We start from the raw sequence: 26607 nt of genomic DNA on the forward strand, positions 1-26607 counted from the left end.
CAAGCCCCCATACCTGCAGCTGTAACATAAATTTTGCCATCCCTTCACCACACTTACAGTTAATAAAGCCCCGATTTCCCGCTCCGGCTCTGTTCGGGGATGGTGGGGCAGTGCCATAGGGACATGATCTGTTCCTGGCTCACCTTAGGGGAGGTTTGTTCTGTGCCGGGGGCTCCCGGGCAGGAGGGGGGTCCACCAGGGCCATGAAGGGGGTGAGGGGGAGGCTGGGGGGGACACGGGGGTGGCCGGGGACTCTGAGGCTGCCTGTCCCCAGTGCTGGCCTGGGGGACTCCTGGGAAAGGAGAAAAGTGGGGTTAACATGAGTGGGTCCCAGTCCCATTCTGCAACAGGCACCCACAGGACCGGCCCAGCCACCCTGTGCCACACATGGTCTTGGGTGTGCAGAGCAAATCACGCCTGTGGTTTGTGCCTGGGGTGGGGACCTCCTCCTGGTGGCCCTGGCTCCGTGGGACATCCGTGTCCCCAGCTGTGGCCAAGGGAGCAGTTCCTGAATCATCTCCCCAAGCCTGTACCTCCATGCTCATTGTCCTGTCTGGGGCAGCAGCCTGACCCCCATCGCCCCTTGGCCCTGGAGACCTGGAAATAGCCCTGGGACGAGGGTCTTACCGCGAAAAGCTCTGGTGTGGCCAGGGCTGGTGGGAGCGGGGGGGCCACGGGGGGTGGGAGGATGGCGGGGGGCAGCCGTGGCCCTGTTCGCTCCATGTGGCATCGCAGCATCCCCACCTCTGCCTGGAGCTGGGCCAGCTCCTCCGTGTGCCGCTGGGCCACCTGCGAGCCTGGGGGGATGGGAATTTGTCACCGTGGGGTTTACAGTGTCCCCAGCGTCCCAGCGGGCTGGTGTGTGGAACGGGGGTGTCCCATTCCTGCTGCTGCAGTGACTCTCCCCTCCCCAGTGTCTGAGGGAACATTGTTCTGCCCCTCCAATGCTGTCACTGTGCAAGGGCCCCCCCCATGAGCCTTTGGCAACCTGGGGGCTCTGACAGCGGCAACCCCAGAAGCAAATGGGGGCTGTGGAGGCTGCCCTGTTCCCTGGGACTTGTCACCTACCAACATCGGCTCTCCTGGCCCTCCTGACCTTCAGCGCCAAGAGCTCATCTTCCAGCCGCTGGTTCTCCAGCTCCACAGCCAGCAGCGCTGCGTCCAGGCCCTGAGCACCTGCAGCGGGGGGTTCTGCTGGTACAGCCGGCGGGGGGAGCTCAATTGTTGGCTGCGGAGCCAGGGTCCCATCTGGGGGATGGGCCAGGGTTTGGGCTTACCTGTTGTCCTGCCCCTGTGCAGCCCCATGGTTCCTTTCTCCAGCGTTGTGGCCTCTGCCTGGAGGTGGAGGAGCTGGGCCAGGATGGCCGGGTTGTGCCCTCCGGCGCGCAGGTAGGACAGTCGCAGTGCCCTGCCACAGCCCCGGCGTCAGCCATCGCTGGGGCTCAGCGGGACGCCCAGCTCGGCTGCGCCGTCACCCACGGACCCTCACCTGGCCGCGGCGGCGAGCGGCCCGGCGGCTGGCAGGAGGGTGTCAAGGCGGAGAGCCGCCCTGGGGAGGAAACAGGCAAATGGGGAAGGGGCTGAGGGCCCCTTGATCGAGAGCACCCCACTCCCTGGGCGGTGCAGACCCCTCTCTCCCTGGCCGGGGCTCACCCTCCATGTGCCAGCTGTCCAACATGATCCTGCAGCACCTCTGGGACCCGGCTCAGCTCCAGTTCCTCCCGCTCAGGGTGGGGGGTTGCAGCCGCCCCGGTCCCCAGTGCTGCCAGCCGCCGGCACAGCCCTGCGGGATGGTGAGAGGCTGTGGGGAGGGGGCTCAGCACAGCCCCGCTCCTGAGGTTACTGCATCACACAGGTGCCTCACCATCACCCCAAAACCCATGCCAGTGCCTACCCTCTCTCTGCTGCTCCAGCTGCTGGGTCCTGGCCCGGATTTCAGCCACATGGCGTTCGTGGGCCTCCAGCAGCTCCTGTGGCCGCTGCCCGTGTCCCCGCGGTGGGGCCGGCCGCCGGCCGGGCTCTCCCTGCAGCACAGGGGCTTGCAACAGGCGGGAGGGGCTGGACCCCCACCAGCCACGGGGCTTGGGGTATAAGGACCCCTTGGGGTGTCGATGCCCGTCCCAGGGGTATGGGGTTTGCCGTACCTCTGCCGTCAGCCTCCTGGAAGCGGGGTCGGCCATGCGGAGCAGGGCCCTCTCGCGGGGGGTGAGCACATCCCCCAGGGGAGCCCCCCGCACTCGCCCCGTCCCCTGCTGTCCCCCCACGGCTGGCAGGAGCCCGGGAAGCACGAGGAGACAGCGTGGCTCAGTGCGGTGCCCATGCTGGGACACCCCGACCTTGCAGAGGCAAACGGGAAGGGGGGAAAATGCTTAGTAGTACAGACTTTTCTGGCTTTGGCAAAATAGGCATGGAGGGCTGCCTGTGTGGTGCAGTGGGGGAGGACAGAGGGTCTCCCTGGTTCAGGCTGGGTCGGATCCAGCTGCGGTGGATCACCCTCGTTTCCTCACCCTCTGCCCATCCCAGCCCAGCACCCATCCCTGTCCCCGTCCCTGCTGACCGTCCCAGCCCCGCACGCCCTGCGCCAGACCCGGCTCCACGCTACCGAGGCGTCCCGCGGCCTCCCCGCCGTGCCCGCAGCCTCCTCCGCAGGCGGTGGGTCTCCCCTGGGGAGGCAGGAGCTGCCGGCCGTCGGGGTCCCGAGGCACAGCTTCTCCTCGTGTGCCCGCAGCAGCAGCTGGGAGCTGAAAGCCATGTGGCAGCAGGGGCAGGCGAATCCCCCCGAGCCCAGCATGGGGCACCCTGGAAAGCACAGTGGGGTGGGAGTCACCTGGGGGGTGCCAACCTGCCAGGGGAGAGGGGTCCTTATACCGGGGATGGCACCCCGGGGCGAGCCGGGACCCGTGCACAGACCTGCTCGGCGGCGGCGGTGGCTGCGGTGTTTGAAGCCACCGTTGCTACGCTGGGACGGGCGAGGGAGGGCGGCCGCACCCCTGACCCTGGCCATTCCCGCTGTTTACCACAGGCACTGGAAAGGGGGAGAAAAATGTCGCTTGGCCACCTGAGCAATTCACAGAAAACAAGATGGGGGAGACCTCGCCAGCAGCAATGCGCAGCATGAGGCTTCCCCGTCCCCTGCCACGCTCCCCCATTCCTGGTTACAAAGCACTCGCTGCCGGCCATGCCCGACCCCAGGTGCCCCTTTTCCTCTTTGCAGCAGCTCCCAACCGTGCACCACCGTCTTTAAGCCGATGAACGACCTCCGCACCGAGGTGAAACGGCTCCTTCTACCCACTGCCCCCTTTTCCCTGCCACAGGTGTCCAGCACCCTACTCTTGTTCCCAGAATAATCTCCCCTCCTTTGATCTTTGCCCCCATCTCTGCTTGCTGCACATCCGCAGGCTCTTCTGGGGGTGCTGTAGGTCACCCTCCCCCCGTGCCACCAGCGGTACCAGTCACAGGTAATCAGTGATTTGCTCAGGAAAAAGCCACCATTTGATTTATGGGGATTTGCTCCATTAGGTTCTCTCCAGCAGCAGCCTGTAACGCCTTAGAAGTTTCATCAATGTTTAAACCATGCACATCCCATCAGAGGGTCGGGGCACAGAAGCTGAAGGAAAAGTTTGGCACGAAACACAAAGAGCTCTTGCTGCACACACATCACGCTTTGCTGTCCCCCCCATCAGCCAGGTCCCTTGCTCCAGACAGGAATTGTTTAGCAATCCAGTTTGCTCATTATAAGTGGCTATCAGCACAGATTTGATGTGAAGGACTTTTTTAGTCTTACCCCATTTCTTGACAACAATGCAAATACATTTGCATAATTTTTCACTTAAATGGATATAGGAAGTTAAATTTTTATAAAATGGGTAAACTTTTCCAGACAAAAGCCATGTTTGATGGGACCAAAGCAGCAGGACCTTGAAAAGGAACTAGACGATCTGTGAAATGTCTTACAGGAGCCCAAGCACTTCCCCGAGAATTCCCAGGTAGACCAGCAACTGGAACTTTGGCTTCCAGACGGCAGCAATGAAGAAACACCCCTCAGCCCAGCTCTTACCGGGGTTTACCTGCAGTGCCCATGCCCCACTGTCAGCAGGAACTAAAGGCATAAGCAGCAGAGTTACACCCGGTGTCACCAAGAGTGTTCCCTTAAGTCCAGGTGCAAAGATTCACGGCTAAACATTAAAATTTTATTACACATCTGTCCTCTCTGCCTGGTCAGGAGTGGATTAAAAAAACCCAAGCAAGACCTTGGGTGAAATCCCCTCTGGTCAGCAAGACCAGGATTTCATACCTGATGTGCAATTCCATCCAACCCACTTGCAAACAGTGCACAACCATGTGAATACTTCCCAATGCAAAACATTTGTGTACAAGCTGAACTTAAAACAGACACTGAAATAGCTTAGGCCACAACTGAGTTGTTTGTAAAATCCTTTTTAATCTAATAGAAATGTTTTCATGAATTTTTAAAAAAGATTTCAATGAAAACAGCTTTGGATTCAGACATTCCCTTGCCACGTTGTGAACATAAACAGCAGCATTGCACTAGGAACAAGTGACACCGACCAGTCGAGCTTCACAATTTTGTATGAAGCGGAAAAAAAAAAAAGCAAACTGCTTTAGTGGAAGATAATTTGAATTATTTTCTTTCATTTCTTTTTCAAAAAAACAAACATGGGCTATCATCTCACCATTGTTCTCCCTCTCCCTTCTTAAAGGAAGAGTTTAGCTCCTGCAGTCTGAGCACTACAGCAATGTTTGCCAAGTGGAAAAATACAGCGGGAGAAGAAACTATTTATCCCCAGTGCTATTAAACCCCCAAAGTTGCAGGTCCCTTTAGAGGAAGGCTTTTCTTACATAAGAAAGACAATTAGAATTGGCAAACTGATGCAAAATATTTATTCCAAGTTAGTTATTTTTGATGCAGTAGTTTTTCCCCCTCATACAGACTCAATGTGATAGTCACTTTTTTAAATCTGTAAATAATGTTATCAAAATAATCTTAATCTTTGAAATCTCACAAAAAATTTATATTTTACAATCCACCCTGAATATCAAGGCTGCAAGAAGAAGAACACAAACAATTCCTATATCCAAATATTTTACAGCTGTACCCAAAAAAAGAAAACCACAAACGCCTGGTTAAGTGATGAAGCTCCCCGAGCCGCCAAAAAAAAAAATAAAATAAAATAAAAAATTCATGTTATTAGCATTAATTTAACATAATTAGAACTTCAATAGCCATTTTGTCATTGACAATGATTGTTTTAGCACACTGTTACCGCACAACATTATGTAATGCAGGCGGCACTGTTAGAAGCTTGTTGTTGCAAAGATCAGTCAGCCACTTGTATCCTGCTTACAAGACTGAACTTGTGCACTGCCCCACAAGGGATTTTTGTCAAAATTTGCTAGCTGCACAAACTTCTATTAAGCATTAGGGCAAAACCAAAAGAAAAAGCTAAAGAAGCCAATTTCTCTCTTCTTTGGGATACAATTATTTCCCTTGTGCATGAAGTATCAACAACAAAAGAAAAAACTGAACAGACTGGAGACAGAATAAACTCTGTTTAGTTTATACAACCCCAAACACATGTTGAACTATGAACTGAGTTTATTGGGTTGGTTTTATTTATTTTAATTTTCTTGTGCCCGCTTTCAGGCATCATCATCTGACGTTTCGCTGCTACTAGTTTCTGTGTCTGAGTCCTCAATCTTTGTCTTAAAAGTGCTTCTCCAGTGGAACAACAGGCTGGAGCCGCGGCCCTGAAGAAATCCATTCTTCCCAAATCCGTTTCTTCTTCGCTGTAGGAATGAAAGCAAGTTTTAAAACAAGCAAAAGTGCTGAGAGCAACTGTCACTAACCATCTGTGGACACAAATTATGTATTTAACTGTATACACATGCTCTGCACAGATAATGCAGTCATAAATTCCACTACACTCTCACTTCAGTTCTTTGTCTTCTTGAACTTCCTTAAGAATTACACCACAGAAGACTTGTACATGAGAAGGGAGAGAGAGAAGAGCAGTCACAAGTGGCAAGAGCTGTAAACATACCTGCTCTGATTTAATTTGGAACTCTTTGAGCTCATCCTCCGTGAGGGGAAGGTAGTTCTCATCATTTTCAGGGTATTCCTGCCATCCCATTTCTTTCAATAACCTGATTTGTGGAGAAAATAGAAGGGGCACAGGAATTAAAGCAAGGGAACAATGGCAAAGAAGAGAACATTTTGTCCATAAAGCACAAGGTTTTGTATTAAATCACTCCCAATTCACCAGGGAATCTTCTATTAGAGACCACTTCAACAATGCTTCGTGTTCACCCAACACTCTTCATACTCAATGTCTTTTACAAATATTTAATCATCAGCAGTCCTGTACAATGGGTAAATAACTAGTCTGGCATAAGGAAAGCATGGCAGAGATTTGAAATTCTACCCAAGGACCCTGAAGGAGGACATGAGGCAATCAAACCAGTACTGCAGCTCAGGATTCTCCTAAAACTTACTATCCACTTACACCAGATGCTCACAACACTGCTCACTCACTGAAGTGAGATACAAGCTGAGATACTAGGTAAATATTTTCTTAACTCTCCCCCACTTTTACAGCATTTAAAGCAGCACAGTGCAGACAGAATGTGGCATGTGCATGCCGAGGGTGTGTCTTCAGACCATTCCACTTAGGACACCTGCTTGTAAATTAAGCAGAATCACACTAGGTTTGTGCTCACTCCTGGTGTGGGCAGGTAAATATCTAGGCAGCATTAACACACAGGGATGTGGCACTAGAGAAGCGCAGGAGTTTAATTATACACCTTGGCAAAGTCTTGGCTCAGCTGTCATCAGTGTCTTGTTTTATTTTCAATATGACTCCACCCAGTCCAGCACTAGTCATGAAGCCCACACACCTCTAGCTCAGTACACACAAAGCTACTGCTGCTTCCCAGAAAGAGAGTCGTCTTTGAAATAGTCTCCTTCTCCTCACACAGTGCAAGGACTCGCCCTCCTTTACTCCAGACACCTTATTTTGCCATTCACTCACCTGTGTTCTGCTTCCAATGAATGAGAGAGGTTTTCCCCCTCCTCTGGCAAAGGGAGAGAAAGGCCATTCTGATGGCAGTTCTCTTCCCAGTTTTCCTTTGGTTCTGGTGTGCTGTTGCTCTCCATCTAAAGAAAAATAAAAGCATTAAAGTGTGCTTGCACAGACTGTGCCAATAGCACAGTTCCAAGTTCAAGCTTCTGCTTTTGGAAGTAAAGTAAAGCCTTTCATTTTGAGTCAGTGTTTTTTACAGAGCCTGGACTGATAATGGTTGAAAGCAACTTCTAGCTGGCTGTGACAAGACAACACAATACGAACGACATTTGGTGGACAGCACTTTTGTGTCAAGGGAGTAAGTGCTGGCATCACAAAGCCATCATCAGTGGCTTCAGAGTGAGAGTGAAAAAAACCTGTGAGAATTAAATAGTCCAAAGGATGGCCTTTACATACACATTAAGCCATGGATTTACGCCTTTAGAGGCCTGGTCCAAGCCTCTGAGGCTTGAGCCACTATCCTGCACCTTTCACAAGCCCCGAATTCAGCTTTCCTGGGGATGTAGCTTGACAACAAAGTTTGAAAGCAAACTAAGATGTTAAAATATGGTATTGTTCTACTCCTTAGAGAATCCTTGCAAAAATCTAGATTACCTTCACCATCTGTGACCTTCCCTTCCACCTCATTTCTTACTTACCCATTTGCATTTCATCATGTTACAGGTCTCCCTTCATCACAGTGCTGTGCACTACTTCCACGGCATGTGTGCCAGACCAATGGAAGTCATTCCTTTCCTCCTCCAGAGCCTGAATTACATACGCTGCTCTGCTTTTTTTCAGTACCCAACTCCTTAAACACATAATGATCATATATACAATAAGGACAGGGATCTTACATCATCCAGCTTGTCACATTCTCTGTTCCCTGTTATCTCCCCATTCCTATCATCTTTCAGTGCCTTCAGGAATTCGCTCTTTTTATCAGTGGTACGGCGCATCAGCTTCGTCAAGCGTGAAGAGCAGATCTCGATGGGAGGGGTGGTGCTGGAAGGACTCTAGACAAGAAAGGTAAAATATAGAGACTTTCAAACTATATTGCTGCAAAGATGTGGCCCTCTTCAGGGTCTCTGCTTACACCTTTCAAACACCCATCAGTTCTTTGGCTGGCTTTTAACCCCTCAAAAAAGAAAATCTAATGTCAAATTTTCATCAAAATACTGACTAGTGTTGCACATGCACTTCTTCCCTTCCCAGAACATTGTTCTCCCACCTATCATTATCGACTCTTAATTTCTTCTTCCCCTAGGAGTCAATTCACGTGGTCATGAATACATTTATTTTGTTCCTTGGCAATGTAACTCTCTCAAGCAATGCTGAAGCCTACAACAGAATATTAAGGCAGAGAACTTCATGCAGGACTCTTACCCTACAAAAATTAAAAAATTAAGGAGATTAGGCTCAGTTCAAATTTGCATCTTAAGCCATCCTGACAGACTCTATCCTGAAATTAAGCTATGGGGTGGTAATCTCCTTTCAGAGAGTGGTCACATCCTTAACTAACTACAACTGGGTATGAAATAGGTAGCCATAGCCTCAGTATCCTCTCCTGGAGAGCGCACTGCCGATTCCTTGCTATGGACAGTCACAGCCCAGACAGGTCAGTGTGTAGCCAGACACAGACAACCCTGGAGCCTATGGGAAATCTGCTCAGCTCAATTAATGAACCCAAGGTAACCTCCCATGCTCTTCCACAGCGTTTAAGCTTTCTTAATTATTTTGAGTCTGCGAACCAGGCATAAGGCACAACAGTTTGCACATTTGCAGTACCGCAGCCATGACACTGCAATAAAAACATTGCTAACGAAGCTGAGCTTCCAATTCAATCTGTTCCACCATTTTGACTGAACATGCAAAAGAAATCTAAGAACATGTTATGTGAAAGTTCCCAATATCTTAACCTTCTGCTCATATACGGAGTTCATGTCTGGCTACTCCACGACAATGAGGAATTTAGACATTAATATGGATACCTAACACTAGAATATTTTCCTTCACTTACTTGCTTTGATTTTTTTGCAATATAGTAAAATTTCCTAAAGTCTGTTGTGTTCCCCCCCTGCCTTTTTTTTTAAGCTAGGGTGGGAAGGTTGCAAATTCAGGCTCTTAAAAAATTAATCTCCTTTGCAAAATAATTTTATCACACTCAGAGAGCTCTAAGCAAAGATCAAGGGAACCAAAATATTTAGCAAACAAAAACAAGGCAGCAACTGCTGCTTGTATTTCTAATGCCTGTTGCACATGAAACACCGGTGTGAAATAATGCCTTTCAGGGAAGCGCACGCTGAAAGTAATGCCTTACAGTAAACATTTCTCAGGTGGCCTTTTCAGATTTTGCCTAATTCAACACAGTAAGGAACAAATCAGCAATTGTAACAGACATAACAAGTGACTGTGAGTATTAGGATAAAAAGCTAGCATAGTACTGAAATTAAGCTCTTAACATGGTAACTAGTTTGACTGCAGTGACAGAAGATAACAATGAACAAAGGAGGCAAAAAATTTAGATGTCTTCTGGTAATTTGGTGTACTCAAGCTCTTTGCTAGTGGCTGTTTTAATGTTGAACAGAACTGCTGAGATACTAAAACTTAATTTCTATGCTTTAGGGGAAGACAGTTATAGCTAAAGTTTATAAACAACAGATTCCTGAAAGGGAATTTAATTTCACCTCAATTCTGGTTTTATGCATAACTTTCTGTAGAAGGGTTTTTACATAACATTCTCTTTTAGTATTAAAGGGGTACAAGTAGGAATTTTTGGCATCTTTTCTAAAGGTAAGTTTAGCCCTTTGACTGAAACATCAAGGCATCTCTCGGTTGTGTGTGTTGTGTGTTTTTTTTTTTTTTTTTTTTTTTTTAAATGAGAGCACTATGCATCATCTCAGATTTGTGCAGATGTCAGTCTAACAGGGATGGCTACTCTTACAGAAGAGTCATCCTGAATCATTTTAAGAGTTCAGACTGTATCTTAATTTGGTTACCTTAGACCAGCTTGTGGGTACACAGTGCCAGTGCCAGTTGGCACCCTTTTAGTTTTCAACACACTGTGGTCTCTTATGAATAAAGGTGATATTTTCAACACTTCTGCAGGAGGGGCATTATCCCCATTTCAGAAAAAAAAGGCAGAGATTACTTGTAGTAGGCCTGTGGAGGTAGGATTACAGTAGTATTTGCTGGCCATGGTCCTGTGTTTTCATACTGCAAGTCTCCAAGAGATCCAAAGAAAAATGTATTACAAGTATTCAATTTTAGTTGGGAGGAAATTTTAAGCCGTTTTTGTTTACTTGATTGATGCTGGTAATACAAGAAGTATTCAAGGAAGTACTGCTTGTTCTGGGGAAAACCCAGCTGCCTACTCCTGCTGTCAGATTAGTACCTGACATCTTTGCTGACTAAAGTTTCATGCAAGACCTTCTTGGCGTGTGGGTGAAGGAGACGACTTGCGTTACTACTGTATGATATAAAGTGGATGCCCTTCTCGGTATCTACCTGGAGATGAAAGCCTATTTAAGTTTACATATTTATGCTGCAAAGGTGTCCATACCATGCTGTGCATTACACAATAATGAAGGCTGTCAGTAGCACAAAGGACTTGGTCTAAGGACAGACAAAAGCAAGGTAAGGGAACAGAATACAGTGGAAGATCTATTTGTCAAAGTGACAGTTGCATGCTTATTAACTATTGCTTTTAATGACTGCTTTTACACCCAGCAGTGGCTAAAGCAGAAAAGTACAGGCTGTTGCAAAGTAAAGCCTGCAAAGCAGAGAATCATAAAGATGACAAGGTCTTATTTTAGAAGTAAAATCTGTAAATGAACAAGACAAATGCACAAGTAAAAAAAATCCACTGTTACACTTGAAACACAAACACACTAATTTCAAATTTTGTATGTAATTTATCGCCTTCTGTTTTATTTTTGTTCTTTTTACAGATGATCACAAACCTGCTGAATTTTGATTCCCAGGAGCAGAGGAGAAAAGTTATTCAGTGTCACTTTTGTATTAAGCTTTGTGGAATTTCAAGGTCCAAAGCACCATTTTGTATACAAGCTATGAAGTGAAGCATAGGAATGCTGGCCAAAATGTGTTATGCCACAGTTACTGCTGAAATGTTAATAGACATATACCCCAAGGTTCTCTCCATACTTCAGGCCAAAACCAGACGTAAGTCAGCTTCCACCTCAGCAGATGACCTCCTTCCAACACCAAAATTAAAAATAGACACTGTAGCTGAAGACACATGTATACATGTTGATCTCCCTCAACCCCCTCAGAGGTCACTGCCTGTGCTGCTGTTCTAGAGAAAGAAAATGAGGCAGATCGCCCTTCTTCCTCTTCTTTTCCCATACTGAAGAACAGCATGGGAATCAGTTTACTTATCTATTCACATCAGTTCTTAGTATCTGCACTCCGATAACACGAGGTCTATGCATGTCTAGTTATGCAACACTATTAAAAGCATTAGTACTTTTTTTTTTTTTATATTGGAGGGAAATTCTAATACATTCAGACAAATACCAATGGCTTTACATCCAGGTAAACCATGTTTTTATTTCTTTTAGTGTATCAGAGATGTGACAGAACATGCTAAGAATGTTCAAGTGAGTCATTCTTCAAGGGTGCAAAGGCAGCTACCATGTACAGAGAGGACTTTATCATGTTTAAGCTATAGTAGGTGATAGTGATAGAAGTTCCCACCCTATCCCCAAACCCAACCCCTTACCTCTTTGGGAGAGGTGAGGACTGAGCCACTCGCCAGTACCGCTGGTTTGGTTACAGACACTGGACTGGTAAAGGCAGAGTCACGGCTGGAGGAAAGCGAGCCTGGTTTATGTTCACTTCTGTTGGCTTTCCATGGACTTGGCTATATTGAAGAGAACACAAAATACTGGACAGTAAATGGCAAGGCACAAGAAGGGGTTGCTTGCAAGTACTAAAACAAATAAATAAACATTATGTTGGCTGTTGTACGGATTTTTTTTCCTCCCTCTCCAAGAACAGTGTTAACAAGTTTACCTCGACACCCATTATTTTTTCCCTGTCGTCTTCTCTTTTCCCCAAACCACACACAATTCTGCTTCATGGGCAAAACCCTCCAGTAAAACACCATTAGAGCACAAAGAGAAAATACAGTATTGCTTTTCATTAATTGGAATCACCACCGAGTAATGCAATGCATCTTACAGCTACACACAGATGGGAAGTAAAAAATCCCAATTAAATTCACACTTCATATGGGAACACTGTATGCCACAAAGAAAAGGTTTGCATCACTTGACAGGAACTTCACCTGTGTGAGGAAGAAGCACATCAAGGAATATTTCTGTCCAGGCTGAGAATGCAAATTACTTACTTCCTAGGGCTCTGAAACTGTCCATCATTGCACTGATTTACTAACAACAACGACAACAAAAAAAGAAAAAAAAGAAAAAAAGAAAAAAGAAGAAAGAAAAAAAGAAGAAAAAGCAGCCAGTTCATTAGAGTGCATGAGCAGTTGCTGTTTTGCTTTGGATACTCTCTGCAGTATCCCTTCAAATACACTGGCAATTTGGCTGAAAAACAAAGACTTCAAGATAAGTTTTTGTTACTTGGAATGTTATTCTTGAGCCTCCCTTATCAACCAAGGGCAAACACTGTGAAGTGACAGTTTTTACAAAAAGGATCCTAACAAGAAACTTGTATCAAATAGCATGAGAAATACACTTATCAGAGCATTAAAACATACTGGTTCCTTTGACCCATTAGACTTCTGAAGCCAACTTCAAATCATCAGCAAAATAGCTCATGCACAAGTGGGATACAATTAAATCTGAGATGCAACAGATCTTGTATTCTGTAAGCAATGAGAGCAGAAGCCATTATTTCAGTATGTTCTCACTCTTCACTGGGTTATTTTATTAATTTTAAAAGAAATAAATCAGTAGGGGAGGCCACCAGCATTACTCTTCCACTCCAACTTAAAAATAAGAGCAGTCCACATTATTGAATGGATTAATCAGCATTCACAGCACACATTCCAAACATTCCCTTCAAATCCAGGAAATATCCCGATCTGCACAATATTGCCCAGTGCTAAAATTAGGCTGTAGAATTACTACGACAAAAAGTTTCTCTCCGCAGATCTGGTGGTTGCACAACTGTTCAGATACTCAGTTCTTAGCTGCTGATTGTTGTTCTCTCAGCTTCCACAAAGGGGCAGCTTAGACAAATTCAAAGACAGACCCCTATCGCTTTCTTAGGGAGGCCACTAGATTCAAGCACAACAACTAGAGATGAATATCAAAAAGGAATCGTTTGCAGATTATGACCTTCATGGATTGCTTGACTGTGAACAATTAGCCATCTCAATTAGCCAAGAAAGAACGCGTTTGTTTCACTGCCACCAGTTCTCTTCCTTTCAACACTACTTGGTACAACTTAACAAAAACATTTTTCATTCAGTTTGCCTGTGACAGCTTTCCAATACTGCTGACTTTGTTGAAAGGAATGTTTTGACCCCTGCAATTTCTGTACAACTTTCTAGAAGTCTTCAGAATAATGCATCCTACCATAGCTGCTTTATGCCTGTACCTTTAAAAAAAGGCATCATGCATGCAGTTTTTCTGGCTAAGGATATGCTGATACCCCACCTTTTAGCTTTGCTAATGGTCACCACTCATTAACAAAAGCACTGTTGATGACACCAGCAGACAATTCTTCCCTATTGCAATCCCCACAGCTGAGGAGCACCACGCTCCCCCAACAATCACAGCACCATGTCAATGCATACACACTTAAAAATTAGTATCTAAATCACTAAATACATATTTATATGCTGCTTAACATGACTGATCTCTTGGGCTACATAACAAAAGTCAATACCTTCTCCACTGGCCAAATAGCATTTCATATGTTATCAATACTGTAATGCTTCAGGTATGAATCCAGGTGTAATCCAGGCCTACCAACTGGTTCAGTACAGTAACTACTTCATTAAAAGGAACTTAGGCAGCTACCACTACATATTGCCATAATCTCTGATTTAAATATACATTCACAATCTGGAATGCAAATGAGAGCTAAGTAACATGTAAACCAAGCTAACAAAAAAAGCCCTACCATTATTTTTTGATGTAAGCTGAACTTCCATACCACAGTCACAAGGCTCTCTCAGAAAAACAGATCATATTTTTCAAATTATCTATAAGATTTAAAGGGTTAATTCCAACTATGAGCACTGGTTAATGTATTTTTTGTTTCATCTGAAGAATCAAAACTTACAGAGTCTAATTTCAGAACACAGTTAGGAAAAGCTTCAAGAGCAGCTCTTCTAGATGGAATTAATGAAAAACCTCTGACCACGGGCTTTAGAAGTAGCCAAAACAAATGCAATGGTGACTGCACAGCACGGAATAATAGCTAAACAGATTTTTATGTCCAAATTCTACAATTTCAAGCAACAGGTATACTATGACCAGCAGTAACAACAGACATCTACATAGCTTTCAGAAGTGCATTTCAGTCTCTCAGTCTCTACACTTGGTACAGCACCAACTTTCAGATCTTGCAAGTTATCTTTGCACACAACAGCAGCTAAGACAGAAAAGCTGCGTGCATTCCTGCTTACTAAAATTCTGTTTACTTTGAAGCACTCAAAGAAACAATCTAACAGTCTGGACAGAAACCGTGTCCTTGGCTTTTTGTTTCAAAGACCACTCAAAACATGCAGACTAACACCAGGTGAAACTGTATATACACATATATCAATCAAGCTGTACAAGCAAAAATAAAAGCCACAGGAGGCTCCCTATCCATCAGAAGCTGCATTTTGTTTAACTATTCTAACCAAGTATGTATATGGACTGAAAACTGCATGTGACATGAAAAACTCTTTTATTAATAGCGTTTATAATGGGCCAATTTATCCCATCTCACCGAGAAGGAGATCAGTTGTCAAATTAAGGGTTTATACAAGATTATTCGATAATCATTTTAACCATTAGGATTCTTCCTGTAGCTGGCAGAATTTAGCCTGAATTAAGAGAAACTTATGAAATGGAAAGAAGCTCTAAATTTGCTTTCTTATAAAAAAAAAAGCTGTTAATCTTTCCTATTTTGCTTTTATCTTTGAAGTGTGTAAGCTAATCTACTCTAATCACAGGGAAGATTTTGTTTGAATGTCACAGCCAGCATTAGTAATTAATAAATTTTAGAACCTAAAGTATTTGGACACCTTTTTAAAGGACAACCTAGCTAATAATTTTCTTCAGCTTCTTAAATACTTTCACTATCAATCCTACAAAGTTTCTAGGGCATCTATATATGTAGATTCTCTGGAAAAGTGGGCAAGATGAAGCCTAGAACTAAGAAACAAAAGAACACCTTTTTTTTTTTTTTCAACACTCCTATATTTCTTTCAGTAAAAGAATTATAGCACAAAACACATTACTTATCCAGGTTGTCTTAAGGCTCAACTAAATTAGAGCTAAATTGTAGGATGTTACAATCTAATCTGATCTTAGCCTCAATTGTGTTTTAAACACATCAAAGTATTGTAACCCAATAAAGATTTTTCAAGGTTGTCACGTGAACGATTCAAGCACATTGTAGCACACATTCCACTTCTCTAGCATTGCTTGTTTTGTCTAATTAAGGTAAGGATTTGTCTAATGCATGAGAACACACCCACTCAAACAGACATTAGTATAGTCAGAAGAGAGGTTAGTTCTCTGTATGGACAAGACCAAACGGCATTTTAACAGGAAACAACAATTTTAGTAGTAAACAGACCTCTACTGTAAAGGCCACTAGCCCAGAAACCACTGCAATTCCAATTCCTACTGTTTGCTAGGGGGTTGATTCCCTTGTCAAGGGAGAGAGTTCTCCCTTGATCTGCAGTTCACTAACTTCACTGGAAACCCCTGTACCTTGGAAGGAGGAGCTGCAGGTTTAGGAACCAGATTTTTGTAGACACTTGGGACAATGGTGGTGGCTTTGTTGCCATTTGCCAGGTGAGAAACAGGTGATGTAAATGCAGCTGAGAAGGCGGCGGCAGGATCCTCTTTTGAAACCTTTTTGATGACCAGCATCTTGGTAGGTTGCTTGGCACTAGGGGGGTTTTCTGTAAAAATAAAACGAGAAAGATTCTGAAATACAAACATTCAGTTTCATAACAGCTTCAGTATACTGGTCCAGTTTCTCCCCTCTCAGATGCCACACATCTGATTTTGAGACTGCTGTCAGCTGGGCTTTTGTTTCAGATTTGACCAAAGATCCTGGATAAGGATGTCAAAGTCCAATCTTTTTTCATTTAACCACAACAGCTTCCTCAATGCTGAAGGGAAAAACCTACAGTGGCATCAGCTAACAGCCTTCCATCATACTTCAGGAATCAGAAAAGATATTAGCATTTTTTTGAGCAACCATGGATCAGCTTTGTTAATTCACTAACACAGCAAAAACACTTTGCATAACCTATACCTCAAAACACACGGTGCTTTTACAAACAAGCACAATTAATATTTCTTAGGCCAACTCAACACATTTGCAGGAGCAGAACAATTTAACAACAGTAACAGTATAAACAGCTAAAAGACCCATAAATGCTGATTGGCATTATTTTTGAGCAGAACAATAGCTACCTGACAAACATGCAAAAAGAATACAATCTGGTACTATAGCAAGAAGTGTTTTTGAATTTTTTTTTCTATTTGTACTATTTACAGTATCTAACCCAACTAATCTAGCTACATTTTAACTAGAAATTAATAAACCTGTATTTAGTTGCTAGAACTGGTACTTTGTTTCACTTTTTTTTTTTTTAAAAAAGGTATAGATTTGCATACCACATCAGAATCAAAAGCAAGCCTGTTTTGAGTTTAAAAAAGTAAAATAAATCCAAACTACAGTATTCTGACAGTTTTGCTGTATTTCTAATATGAAGATCACAAGTCAGGAACTAATGTCTAGTTCACTCAAATCTGCTCTGCCCTTCAAGTGATGTCTGCATGAAATTGTAACTGCAGGAAGACAGGAAGCGAACGCAGAACCACCAGCAGTTTTTTTTATGACAAGACAAGCACAGTTTCAAGTAGGCGAAAAGGCCAAGAGATTAGTGAAGATTGTGGGAGGAAAACAACAAAGGAGAAAAAGCTGCAAACTGTCTGCTTCACTTGAGTCTTTAAAATCTCTTTGAGTGAAAAAAATAGCATTTAAACATCAGTTACAACTTTCTGCCTCGGCATCAGCATTCCGTACAGTGATGTAACTACCTTTACCTACCCCATACTCCAGAAGGTGTCCCTAAAGGTTTGTTCTGGATGTTGTGTCTTCCAGCTTCTGGATTCAAAGATGGCTGCAAAAAGACAATGCAAATGAGTATATCATTATACCACATGTAACAAAAAAATTCAGCATTAACATAACATTATGCTTCTAGGAACCCAGAGTATAGGCAAATTTCTCTGAACAGAACCTGAGTTAGAGTGCTTTGTCACAAAACATCCAAAAATCAAGTTTGTATTCTCCTTGGCTTCTGCTATATTTCCAACAGAACTACCGGAGGGTTCAGGATAGGCCCTTCAGTCTTCTACTATATGATTAAGTAGATTCCATCAACCAATATACACATAAAACATTTAGGTATTTAATCAGCAGCTCAAATATAAAACAGAATCCACATCATCAGTAGCCGAAGTATCTAGTCTTATTTCCCTAATATTTTTATACAATAATTATACATTAACTAATTAAAAAAACCCACAAAAACCAAACAAAAGCAATACTAGGCTCCTAACATAAAGGAATAATGAATATATATACATTTACAGACAAAGAAACTACATGTAAATTTATGTTAAGCTTTAGAGTCCACTTTTCAGACAATACTGCATGTAAACTCAGTGCTCTCTGCAGACTTACCTTTGACTCAGTATCAGAATTCAACTTAGTGGAACAACTAAGGACATGTCCAAGCTCAAACTGGAGTACAGAAAATCTAAGCATTCAATGACAAGTGTTCCTGATTAGCTATTCCTCTTCCCCCATCCCAAATAACTTCAGTTCAAAATAAAGCCATCTTTTTCCTCTTTTTAATGAATTCTTCATATGTTAGTTACTATGGCGACAGCATAAGTCTCTAATAATAAGCTTCTGAAATAGTAGGCATTCCTGTTCTATAAGAGTTAGGAAAGAAAAGTCACATGATAGCATAAATTCCTGCCTCAGACCCTAGAAATTCCTCTGTTTCAGTACTTCATTTTTTAGTTACAGGTTAGTTTTATAGCAGGGGTGCTCACACCACAAGAGATCTTGGAGACTAACAGCCTGTTTTGCAGACATTTCAGGAAAAGTGCTGCCATCGTCAGCCACACAGGCCTAACAGCTACATACTTAAACACAGCATACATTAGTTCCACCACTATGGCAAAGACAATACAGGAGTTATTTAGCAAAGCTTGCTACTAGACAGTGTGTGGTTTTATAATCTTAAAAAAAATAATAATTGGGGAAGTAATTACAGATGAAACAGCCATGTAGTTGGGGAAAGGCACTCATCAAAGCACTGAAGAAGAAGAGACTGAAGAAGTACATGGAAGAAAGATTTAGACCAAGATAGACTACAACAGTACACAGTCGCAATCATTAACAATAACTTTCTACATTTCAACAGGCTTTTGACAGTCTAAAGAACAAGCTTATAGAAATCCTGAATATTACAGTATTCTTGAGAAATCAGATTAACAGAAATCTACACACAAGCTTTATCACTGCTCTCCAGGTGTTAACCTGTGATGCAGGCTACCAGTCCCAGCAGAAGCAGCTGAACAACAGCATGCAATCACTCCCCAAGCACTTCACTGAAAAAACCCAGCAGCTTAAATCAAACTGGCTCCTGTGGCAATATAAGTGTAGACTCTAGATTTTAGCCTGAAGCAGCTGTGGGCATTAGTATATTTCACTCCAGCTCCTAAGCTCCTGAATAGAAGCAGTGCCATCAAACTGGCATGACAATTCCAGCTGTAAACAGCCTTCCAGAGAAAAAAAGCTGAATAAGGGAGCAAACAGCTCAAGATGATGATACACACAGGTGTGCGCACTATCACCAGAAACTCTCATTACTGGAGGCAGCAATGGCTTTAGCACTGAAGACAAAGTCAGAGGAATTGCATTAGGTGAAGGGACTGAGTTACCAGAACCTTACAGACAATATTGACCTCTGTCCTGGTTTCGGCTGGGATAGAGTTAATTGTTTTTCTAGTAGCTGGTATAGTGCTGTGTTTTGGGTTCAGTATGAGAAGAATATTGATAACACACTGATGTTTTCAGTTGTTGCTAAGTCATGTTTAGACTAAGTCAAGGATTCTTCAGCTTCTCATGCCCAGCCAGCAAGAAGGCTGGAGGGGCACAAGAAGTTGGGAGGGGACACAGCCAGGGCAGCTGACCCAAACTGGCCAAAGGGGTATTCCAGAAATACCATGTGACATCATGCCCAGTATATAAACTGGGGGGAGTGGGCCTGGGAGGAATCACCACTTGGGAACTAACTGGGCATTGGTCAGCAGGCAGTAGGCAATTGCATTGTGCACCACTTGTATATTCCAATCCTTTTATTATTGTCATTTTAATATTGTTATTATCATTATTAGTTTCTTCCTTTCTGTTCTATTAAACTGTTCTTATCTCAACCCATGAGTTTTACTTTTTTTTTTTTTTCTTCTTGATTCTCTCCCCCATCTCACTGGGTGGTGGGGGGAGTAAGTGAGCAGCTCTGTGGTGCTCAGCTGCTGGCTTGGGTTAAACCACGACAACCTCATTACACTGGTCAAGAAGGGCCTAGAGAGAGCAGAAGACAAGATGCGAAAAGCAAAATACATGGTCTGATAACAATAAAATCCTCATGAAGGGACAGAGGAAAAAAATTAACTTGAAAAGAGAAAGCAGAAAATGTTCATATATCTTAAAGCATTAGCACACGGTAAGGATGAAAGCCGTTAAGTCCAAGTAGTATTTGGAAAAGCTTGGAAAACTAAAGATATTCCAGTAAAAATAGAGCCAGGACGTAAGAGACTATTGTACTGATAATACCACGTGAATCAGAATGCTGGATAAGAAGTTGATAAATTTGAGATACTGATGGAAGAAATGGCTCAAGAAACCCCGATCCCCAGATTAACAGAGAAATAGGAAAACATCTCTGATAACAAAATACTATTCCAGAAGATTGAAGACAGATGGTTGCAAAGGTCTGAGCACGTCATGAACAAGCTTGGGAAGGTTATCACAAACACCAACATGTATGAGAATGCAGGAGACAGGAACAGCAGGTAGACTGAAGATAAGCTGAACAGATGTACTGAGGAGCAAAAAAAAAAAAAGGCTTTGTAAGCAAAGCCACAAAGTCAATACAACTACTCTTCCTGTGGCAGACCAAAGTGTCGCCTTATGGTTTTCGCTCAAGATCTGGCTTGTGCGTTACAATGCTGTCTTCAGTTCACAATAACCATTTGGCAAAATATAGTAATGTGCCAAACCCCATAATCCAACAGGTCGTGAAATCCTGAGGACTCTGGGTACCAATTAGCATCGCATCAGCACTAGAATAATTTTGTTAAATCTATTGTGATCTCGAACATGGAGTGGAATGCAACTCTAGATCCTCACCACCTATCAGTGCTAATTAAAACGAGATCCGAAAAGCCACTTCTCACAGCTGCCACTTCTAGTGAGAAGCTACACACTTACAAAGTCTTCTTCCTCAAATTGCAACTGCTCTTTATCTTCCTTCTTTTCTTCCCTGGATTCAACAGGCAGCTTTTCTTGAAAGGCGGAACTTTTCCGAGAATGGAAGTTGCCATTCCAGTGGCGATGAACTCCAGTTCCTCCTCCACCACGCTGGTTCACACCATCATGGCCCCGTGAAGGACCATGCCAGCCAGGCTGACTGCCAGAAAGCCCAACATGAGCTCCTTTAGAAACACCAGAATCTACAGAGTCATGGCGGAGAAGGGACGGCTGATGCCAGCAGTCTAAACAAAAGGAGATAAGTATGCAAATAAAAAAAGTCAACACGGTGTGCAGAATACTGGAAATATCAGGCTGTTTTTCTTGTTGTTAAGTCAGTGTTCACTAAGTAACTACTAGGCCAAACTTATTAAGCTACTGTGTGATTGTATCAGAAAAAAAACCAAGCTACACAATGCACATACAACTACCACAGAAACCCCTTAAGGCCTGAGCATGTGGCATGGGAGAAGACAATAGCACGAGTTTCTTATAGGATGTTTTGAAAAGGTACAGTTTTGGAAAATGTTGTTCATATTCTGCAGAATTCTTCACTTTGTAGAATATTCCAAAACGTTTGATCTCAGGCTGCATTCTGACCCTTCCTACTCACCTCCCGCAGTTCGGAGGGGCCCATTATTGAAAAATCCATCAGAAGAGTTGTGTCTCCTACGGCTCACCCCAAAGCGGCCCTCTCCCCGTGGAAGATGCTCTCCATGTTTCTCAAAGGTAGTTGCAGGGGACTGCAAAAAGTAAAAAGTGATATAATGAAGCATTCATTAGGGCACTCCAGGAGCCTGTCAGTCCAACAGTGACATATTGTTAATTGAAAAAAAACCAAACCCCTAACCCCACATTCTTATACTAGTTTTCGGTACAGCACCCATATCCACATTGCTAAGCCAACGACCTCAACAATCACATGAACCTGATCAGAATGGCACATAAATCTGTGCATCTTACACAGAATCAGAGAGAACCTAACATACTAATATTACCAGCGGTCTTTGCAAACACATACTTTCAGCAAAATTCATTTAAGAAATTCTACGATACACAGGTGCTCATTCATTCACTCCCTCTTAAGTCAGAAGAGCAGATAGCCATGGAGGGTCCAATCAGTCTGACTAACATTCAGAGATAAGTAAGTTAAAGCACTTTGGGACTGAAACAACTATGATGCTGTAGAAAACATTAATGCTTCTAGCATTAAGATTCTAAAGAATCTTTTACTCTTCACTTTCCCTCATTTACAAAAAATCAGGTTTGTTTTAAATGGATCAAATATCCTGAAATTACTTTTGTCTCCTCATATTTAAGCATGAAGGTGAAAGCTGTATTGTTTCTTGTTCATCAGTGTTGTCCATCATGATCTGGTTTGCTATTAAAATGCACAAGAAACACAAATTGTCGAAGTCCTAAAACAGACTTCTTGGGTCAACCTAAGCTTCTTCTGGAATCAGTTTTAGAAAGATGACAACAGGCAAACTGCCCTCGTTTTAAGGTTGCCAAAAACTAATGAGTATTTCTGAGTTTGGAGTTAGAGCCCATGGGCTTATTATCAACCTACTATGCAGCAAGAGTCAGATTATTTTCATAAATCAAACACAAATTATAGCCTGAATTGTAAGTAAGTGGCAGGTCAAGTCTTGATCCTCACAGATTTAGGGCCATTTCTTTAATGATTTTCTACTTGGGATCTCACTCAAGTCTCAACACAAAGACGCTGAACTACTTCCACGTCTGAATGCAAAGATTGTTCCTCCTCTGAAATAAAAGGGATACATTTGTTGAAACAAAGAAAAAAAAATATTTTCACTTTAGTAAGCTTCCAAAAGCCTTCTTTAAAATTAAGTTCAACAAAACATGGGGCAATTTTCTGCTTTTTATTATTGTCATAGCTGTACAAGGTGGTGATCTGTATTAATGTTACCTTGGTTGACTGTGGCGTTGAGAAGTTAAGCCAGGCAGGAACAAAGTCATGCTGCGCCATTTAGGTCCAGTGTCTCCCTTCAATAAAATGAGGCATCAAACCTCATGGCCAGGATCTGTAAATGAAAAGAACATTCCCTGTCATCTCTTCCAAAGTGAAATAATAATACAATTTATTCCCAAAGCTTGGCCTATAGGAATAAGGGGAAAGGTGCTGTAGTTTTTCATATTACACTTCAGCATTTTTTTCTTCCTGCTGACTTTGTTCCTCTGACCAAAACAGGTAAGAGCTTAAACATTCCCAGCTACTTCCTGTTTACAATTAACACACCCATGAAGTTCATGATAGGATGGGCATGGAGGCAGGAAGACAACAGAACAAACAGCATATAAAAGCCATACAATGCACAGATGTGTAAAATCAAGACGTGACAGAATTTGGGGTACATTCCTTCATTGCTCATTGCCTCAGTCTACAAAGGGGTGATCACTGCATGTTGTATTCCAGAGGCTGTAAATCAAATATGACCAAACCAGTGATGATGTTAGAGACACTGAGAGCAGACCAGAGACCTGAAAGACAACCATATGCCAGCTCCTGCACCCCCAACTTAAAATTGTACCCAGATCCACCAACTTCCATACACCAGGGAACAACCTACGCTGAAACTGCTTTCATAGCTAAGAAACCAAATGGTTAGGAACAGAACATAAGCTGGTTGAAGGATCTTGATGGAAGTTCAACTGAAGACCAGCTGATGTGTCTCAGTGAGGAATCTGAAACTGATTTGTTCTTTCCAACACGTCATAGCAATTTCCACTGCTCAAAATGATGAAAATTCTACTACTGCTCTGTATAACTGAATTCTGCCTTTTCACGGAAGGTTCTCCAGTTTACCATTTTGCTTTATTTTTCAACTTTAATTTATCTATGAACAAGTCAACACTATATAAGCAAAGGAAAAAGTATATATGATCACTTACCCTGAGTTTGGCCTCTGTAGTCCAATGTTCTCAGTTTCTGTGCTTCACTGACCTTCGGGTTCCTTCCTTCTCCAGTATGCTGTAAGGCCAGCCTTGAGGCAATAGTGCGTCTCAAAGCTGAGCACGAGAGGCCGCACTTCGTGCCAACTGTGCCCTTCACCCCCTCAGCTGCTCATTTTAACCTCTCTTTGCACTCTCACTACAAAAAAAAAAAAAACCTAAGAAGGTAATTTATATTTTTAAAAAGCCACGACCACGTTCACCTCATTAAATTTCCTCTGGTTGTGGTAGTACAGAAGTCAGCCTTTACATTACAAAAAGGTTTGTCAAGTCTGCATGACAACATTCAGAGCAACACCATGGTTAATACTGAACAGAAACACTCAAGTCTGCTGGATAATTCATGATCTGCAGCAGATCAACCTGAACACTCTGGAAAAAGGACGACGTTACATAAAAACGTTTGCCCCAAATGCTGAGATCTAAACAAGAAGCATCTGCCCAAGTGCTCTTAAAATATAAACTTCATTTTTATCACATACATCTGCTAAAAAAAGGTATAGTATTTTAAAAAATGAATGTTAGGATATACTCTGGTCTTCACGTAACTTGGTTAATGCTCCACAGAGCTAAACACTACTTGATATAAAGCTCAAAAGCAGGCACAAATGTTTATCTCCCCGTTTTTCACCATTTACATGCTGAAACATAGGTCACATGGACAAAAAAATGCCAGGTCCAAAAATAATCTCTTCTATTTTTTTGTAGACTGGGTGCTGCTTTTAAAGGGACACAAATTATTCCACAACAGCTTCTTGTTCTACAGTGGAGAGTTCACTTCTGGGTCATAGTCCTCTTCCATCAAAGAGGTGAGACAGGAACTGTAGTCACTACAAAAAACAAACAAAACCCCATCAATACAAGCGGCATAAACATGACAAAATATGACTAGAGAGAAGAACAGAAGGAGAAATTGAGCAACTATAGTGCAAGTGCCAAAAGCTATTTGATCTCCAATCAAAACAAAAACTGAAATAGCCTAATTAAAAAAAAAGGCCCCTGAAAAAGGCATTTTTGCTTTTAAATGATCACTTCCCAGATTTAGTTTACAAAAGGGCAATAGAAACAAGCTGAATCAGAATAAAGGGAAGAGTGGAGAAACTGCATGCAGCTGATGAAAGGGATTCCACACTTCATAGCAATTTAAAAACCTGCTGCTAAAATAGTAACGAGACTCTAGACTGCAGGTAGGCTTGACCATTCCACATGCCTCATCTCCTCTATGTGCCCACATCATTCCTCACCTGCTCCAATACAGCCAGACTCCCCTCTCAAGAGACTCATGATAGTAATACCTCCAGCATTCCATTAACTCCTCCACAGAAAATACCAACAACAGCAATTGAGTTTTTCTGCTACGGCCTCTTTTTCCTTGAGCCATCTTACCTAACCAGAAGCAAACAGATAGGTTTACTGCTCCTGAAACATCTGAAAACTCTTATTACTGTTTTGATGTCATCAGCTGTTTCTCAGGATCCCTTTACACATGCCTTATTATGCCTTTGTATTTGACTTATCAGAGTTTGTTTTCCTTGTTTGGATATGGTTCCATTCTTTGATCAGTTTTGTTTTTCACTGTACTTGTTATACCATTCTTCACCTGAAGCATGTGGATTTTTTTTTAAGATGGTTTTGACAGAGGCTCAGAATAAACACACATAGGGAACAGTATGAGAATCGTCACCTTTTTATCCTCTGGGTCATTCCCTTTAATAAACCCCCTCATTTCCATATGATTTTTTCTTTCTGGAACTAGATGTTATTGTTTTGTAGGGGAGATTGGAAAGAGGGAAACATTTTTGCACCTAAGCTGTGAGCCATGATCGCATTTCTGGAGGAAGAATAACAGCAAGCAGCCTCACAACCCCTACAAACTACCAGCCAAGATGAGGCAAAACCAGAGTGGACATGGCCATACACAATACTGACCTGGGAACTTTCTGAGCATCCCACCCCGTACCACAAGCTAGTAAGCGCCACACACTGCAAACAACAAAAGTGCTAACCTCTCAAGACCTGTTTTTTTATTAAAGGATAATTTTTCAGTGTGTATAGGGACATGCTGGAACATCTGCTACAGACAAACTGGTCTTCCCATCATGCTGAACTCGGCACAGGTACAGAACTCCTTTAGATGTGACCTTCGGAGGCTGCTACCAAAAGTTTGAGTAGTAAGTAGAAGATAAAACAGGAACAAAGTCAATGCAGTTGACTATATTTAAACAAGATTCATTACCTTCTGAATAAATATGCTTTTCAGAACAAACTGTATAGCAATTAAGTCATGTCTATTGACAGAAGTCATATAATTTAAGAAGTTGATTTAATGAACCTTGAGAATGATTCACAGCGATGTGAAAAATGGACCTAAACAGAGCAAAGCCCACAGAGAACTGCTGTCTGGATTTAAGGTTATCTAAATAAATGAACATCACAGAATTACAGTTTTGAAGTAGGAACTAGGTCTGAGTACACAACAAAAATAAAAACGCCACAGAAGTACAATACCCAGGTTCCACTTCACAAAAAAGGTTCCCAGTACCTTTGGAAAAGGAAATGGAAAAGGAAAACACATCCACAGTTTGCAAAACTTGTGCTGCTGCAAGACATCTTGTTATATTTTAGCACAGTCAAAACCAAGGTGAAACTCTTTGCAAAACTCCAACCACCAATTGAGAAAAGATCTTGCAGAAGATTCAGGTCTCCTAACCTGCTATTTTGATACCATTGTTAGTATCAGTGACCAGGGCAGTTCATTAAGAAGCAGTATCTA

At 42.9% G+C, this 26607-nt stretch overlaps 1 protein-coding gene across 2 annotated transcripts in view; it reads right to left on the reverse strand.

Annotated features, from left to right (window-relative positions):
- Positions 1 to 4879: 4879 nt before the first annotated feature.
- GPBP1L1 (GC-rich promoter binding protein 1 like 1) overlaps positions 4880 to 26607 on the reverse strand; it is a 35505-nt gene continuing 13777 nt past the window's right edge. For both annotated transcript variants that reach the window (XM_052802369.1, XM_052802370.1), the window contains 11 exons: positions 23775 to 24664; positions 22792 to 22906; positions 21472 to 21601; positions 20820 to 21103; positions 17358 to 17430; positions 16004 to 16197; positions 11821 to 11961; positions 7937 to 8095; positions 7050 to 7174; positions 6063 to 6165; positions 4880 to 5808 (listed from right to left, as the gene is read on the reverse strand). In XM_052802369.1, the coding sequence (XP_052658329.1) occupies positions 5662 to 5808; positions 6063 to 6165; positions 7050 to 7174; positions 7937 to 8095; positions 11821 to 11961; positions 16004 to 16197; positions 17358 to 17430; positions 20820 to 21103; positions 21472 to 21601; positions 22792 to 22851 (1416 nt within the window). In that variant the 5' untranslated portion in view covers positions 22852 to 22906; positions 23775 to 24664 and the 3' untranslated portion in view covers positions 4880 to 5661. The remainder of the gene's footprint in view (positions 5809 to 6062; positions 6166 to 7049; positions 7175 to 7936; positions 8096 to 11820; positions 11962 to 16003; positions 16198 to 17357; positions 17431 to 20819; positions 21104 to 21471; positions 21602 to 22791; positions 22907 to 23774; positions 24665 to 26607) is intronic.

Source organism: Harpia harpyja, chromosome 11 (assembly GCF_026419915.1).
Source record: "Harpia harpyja isolate bHarHar1 chromosome 11, bHarHar1 primary haplotype, whole genome shotgun sequence".
Classification (NCBI taxonomy): Eukaryota; Metazoa; Chordata; class Aves; order Accipitriformes; family Accipitridae; genus Harpia; species Harpia harpyja.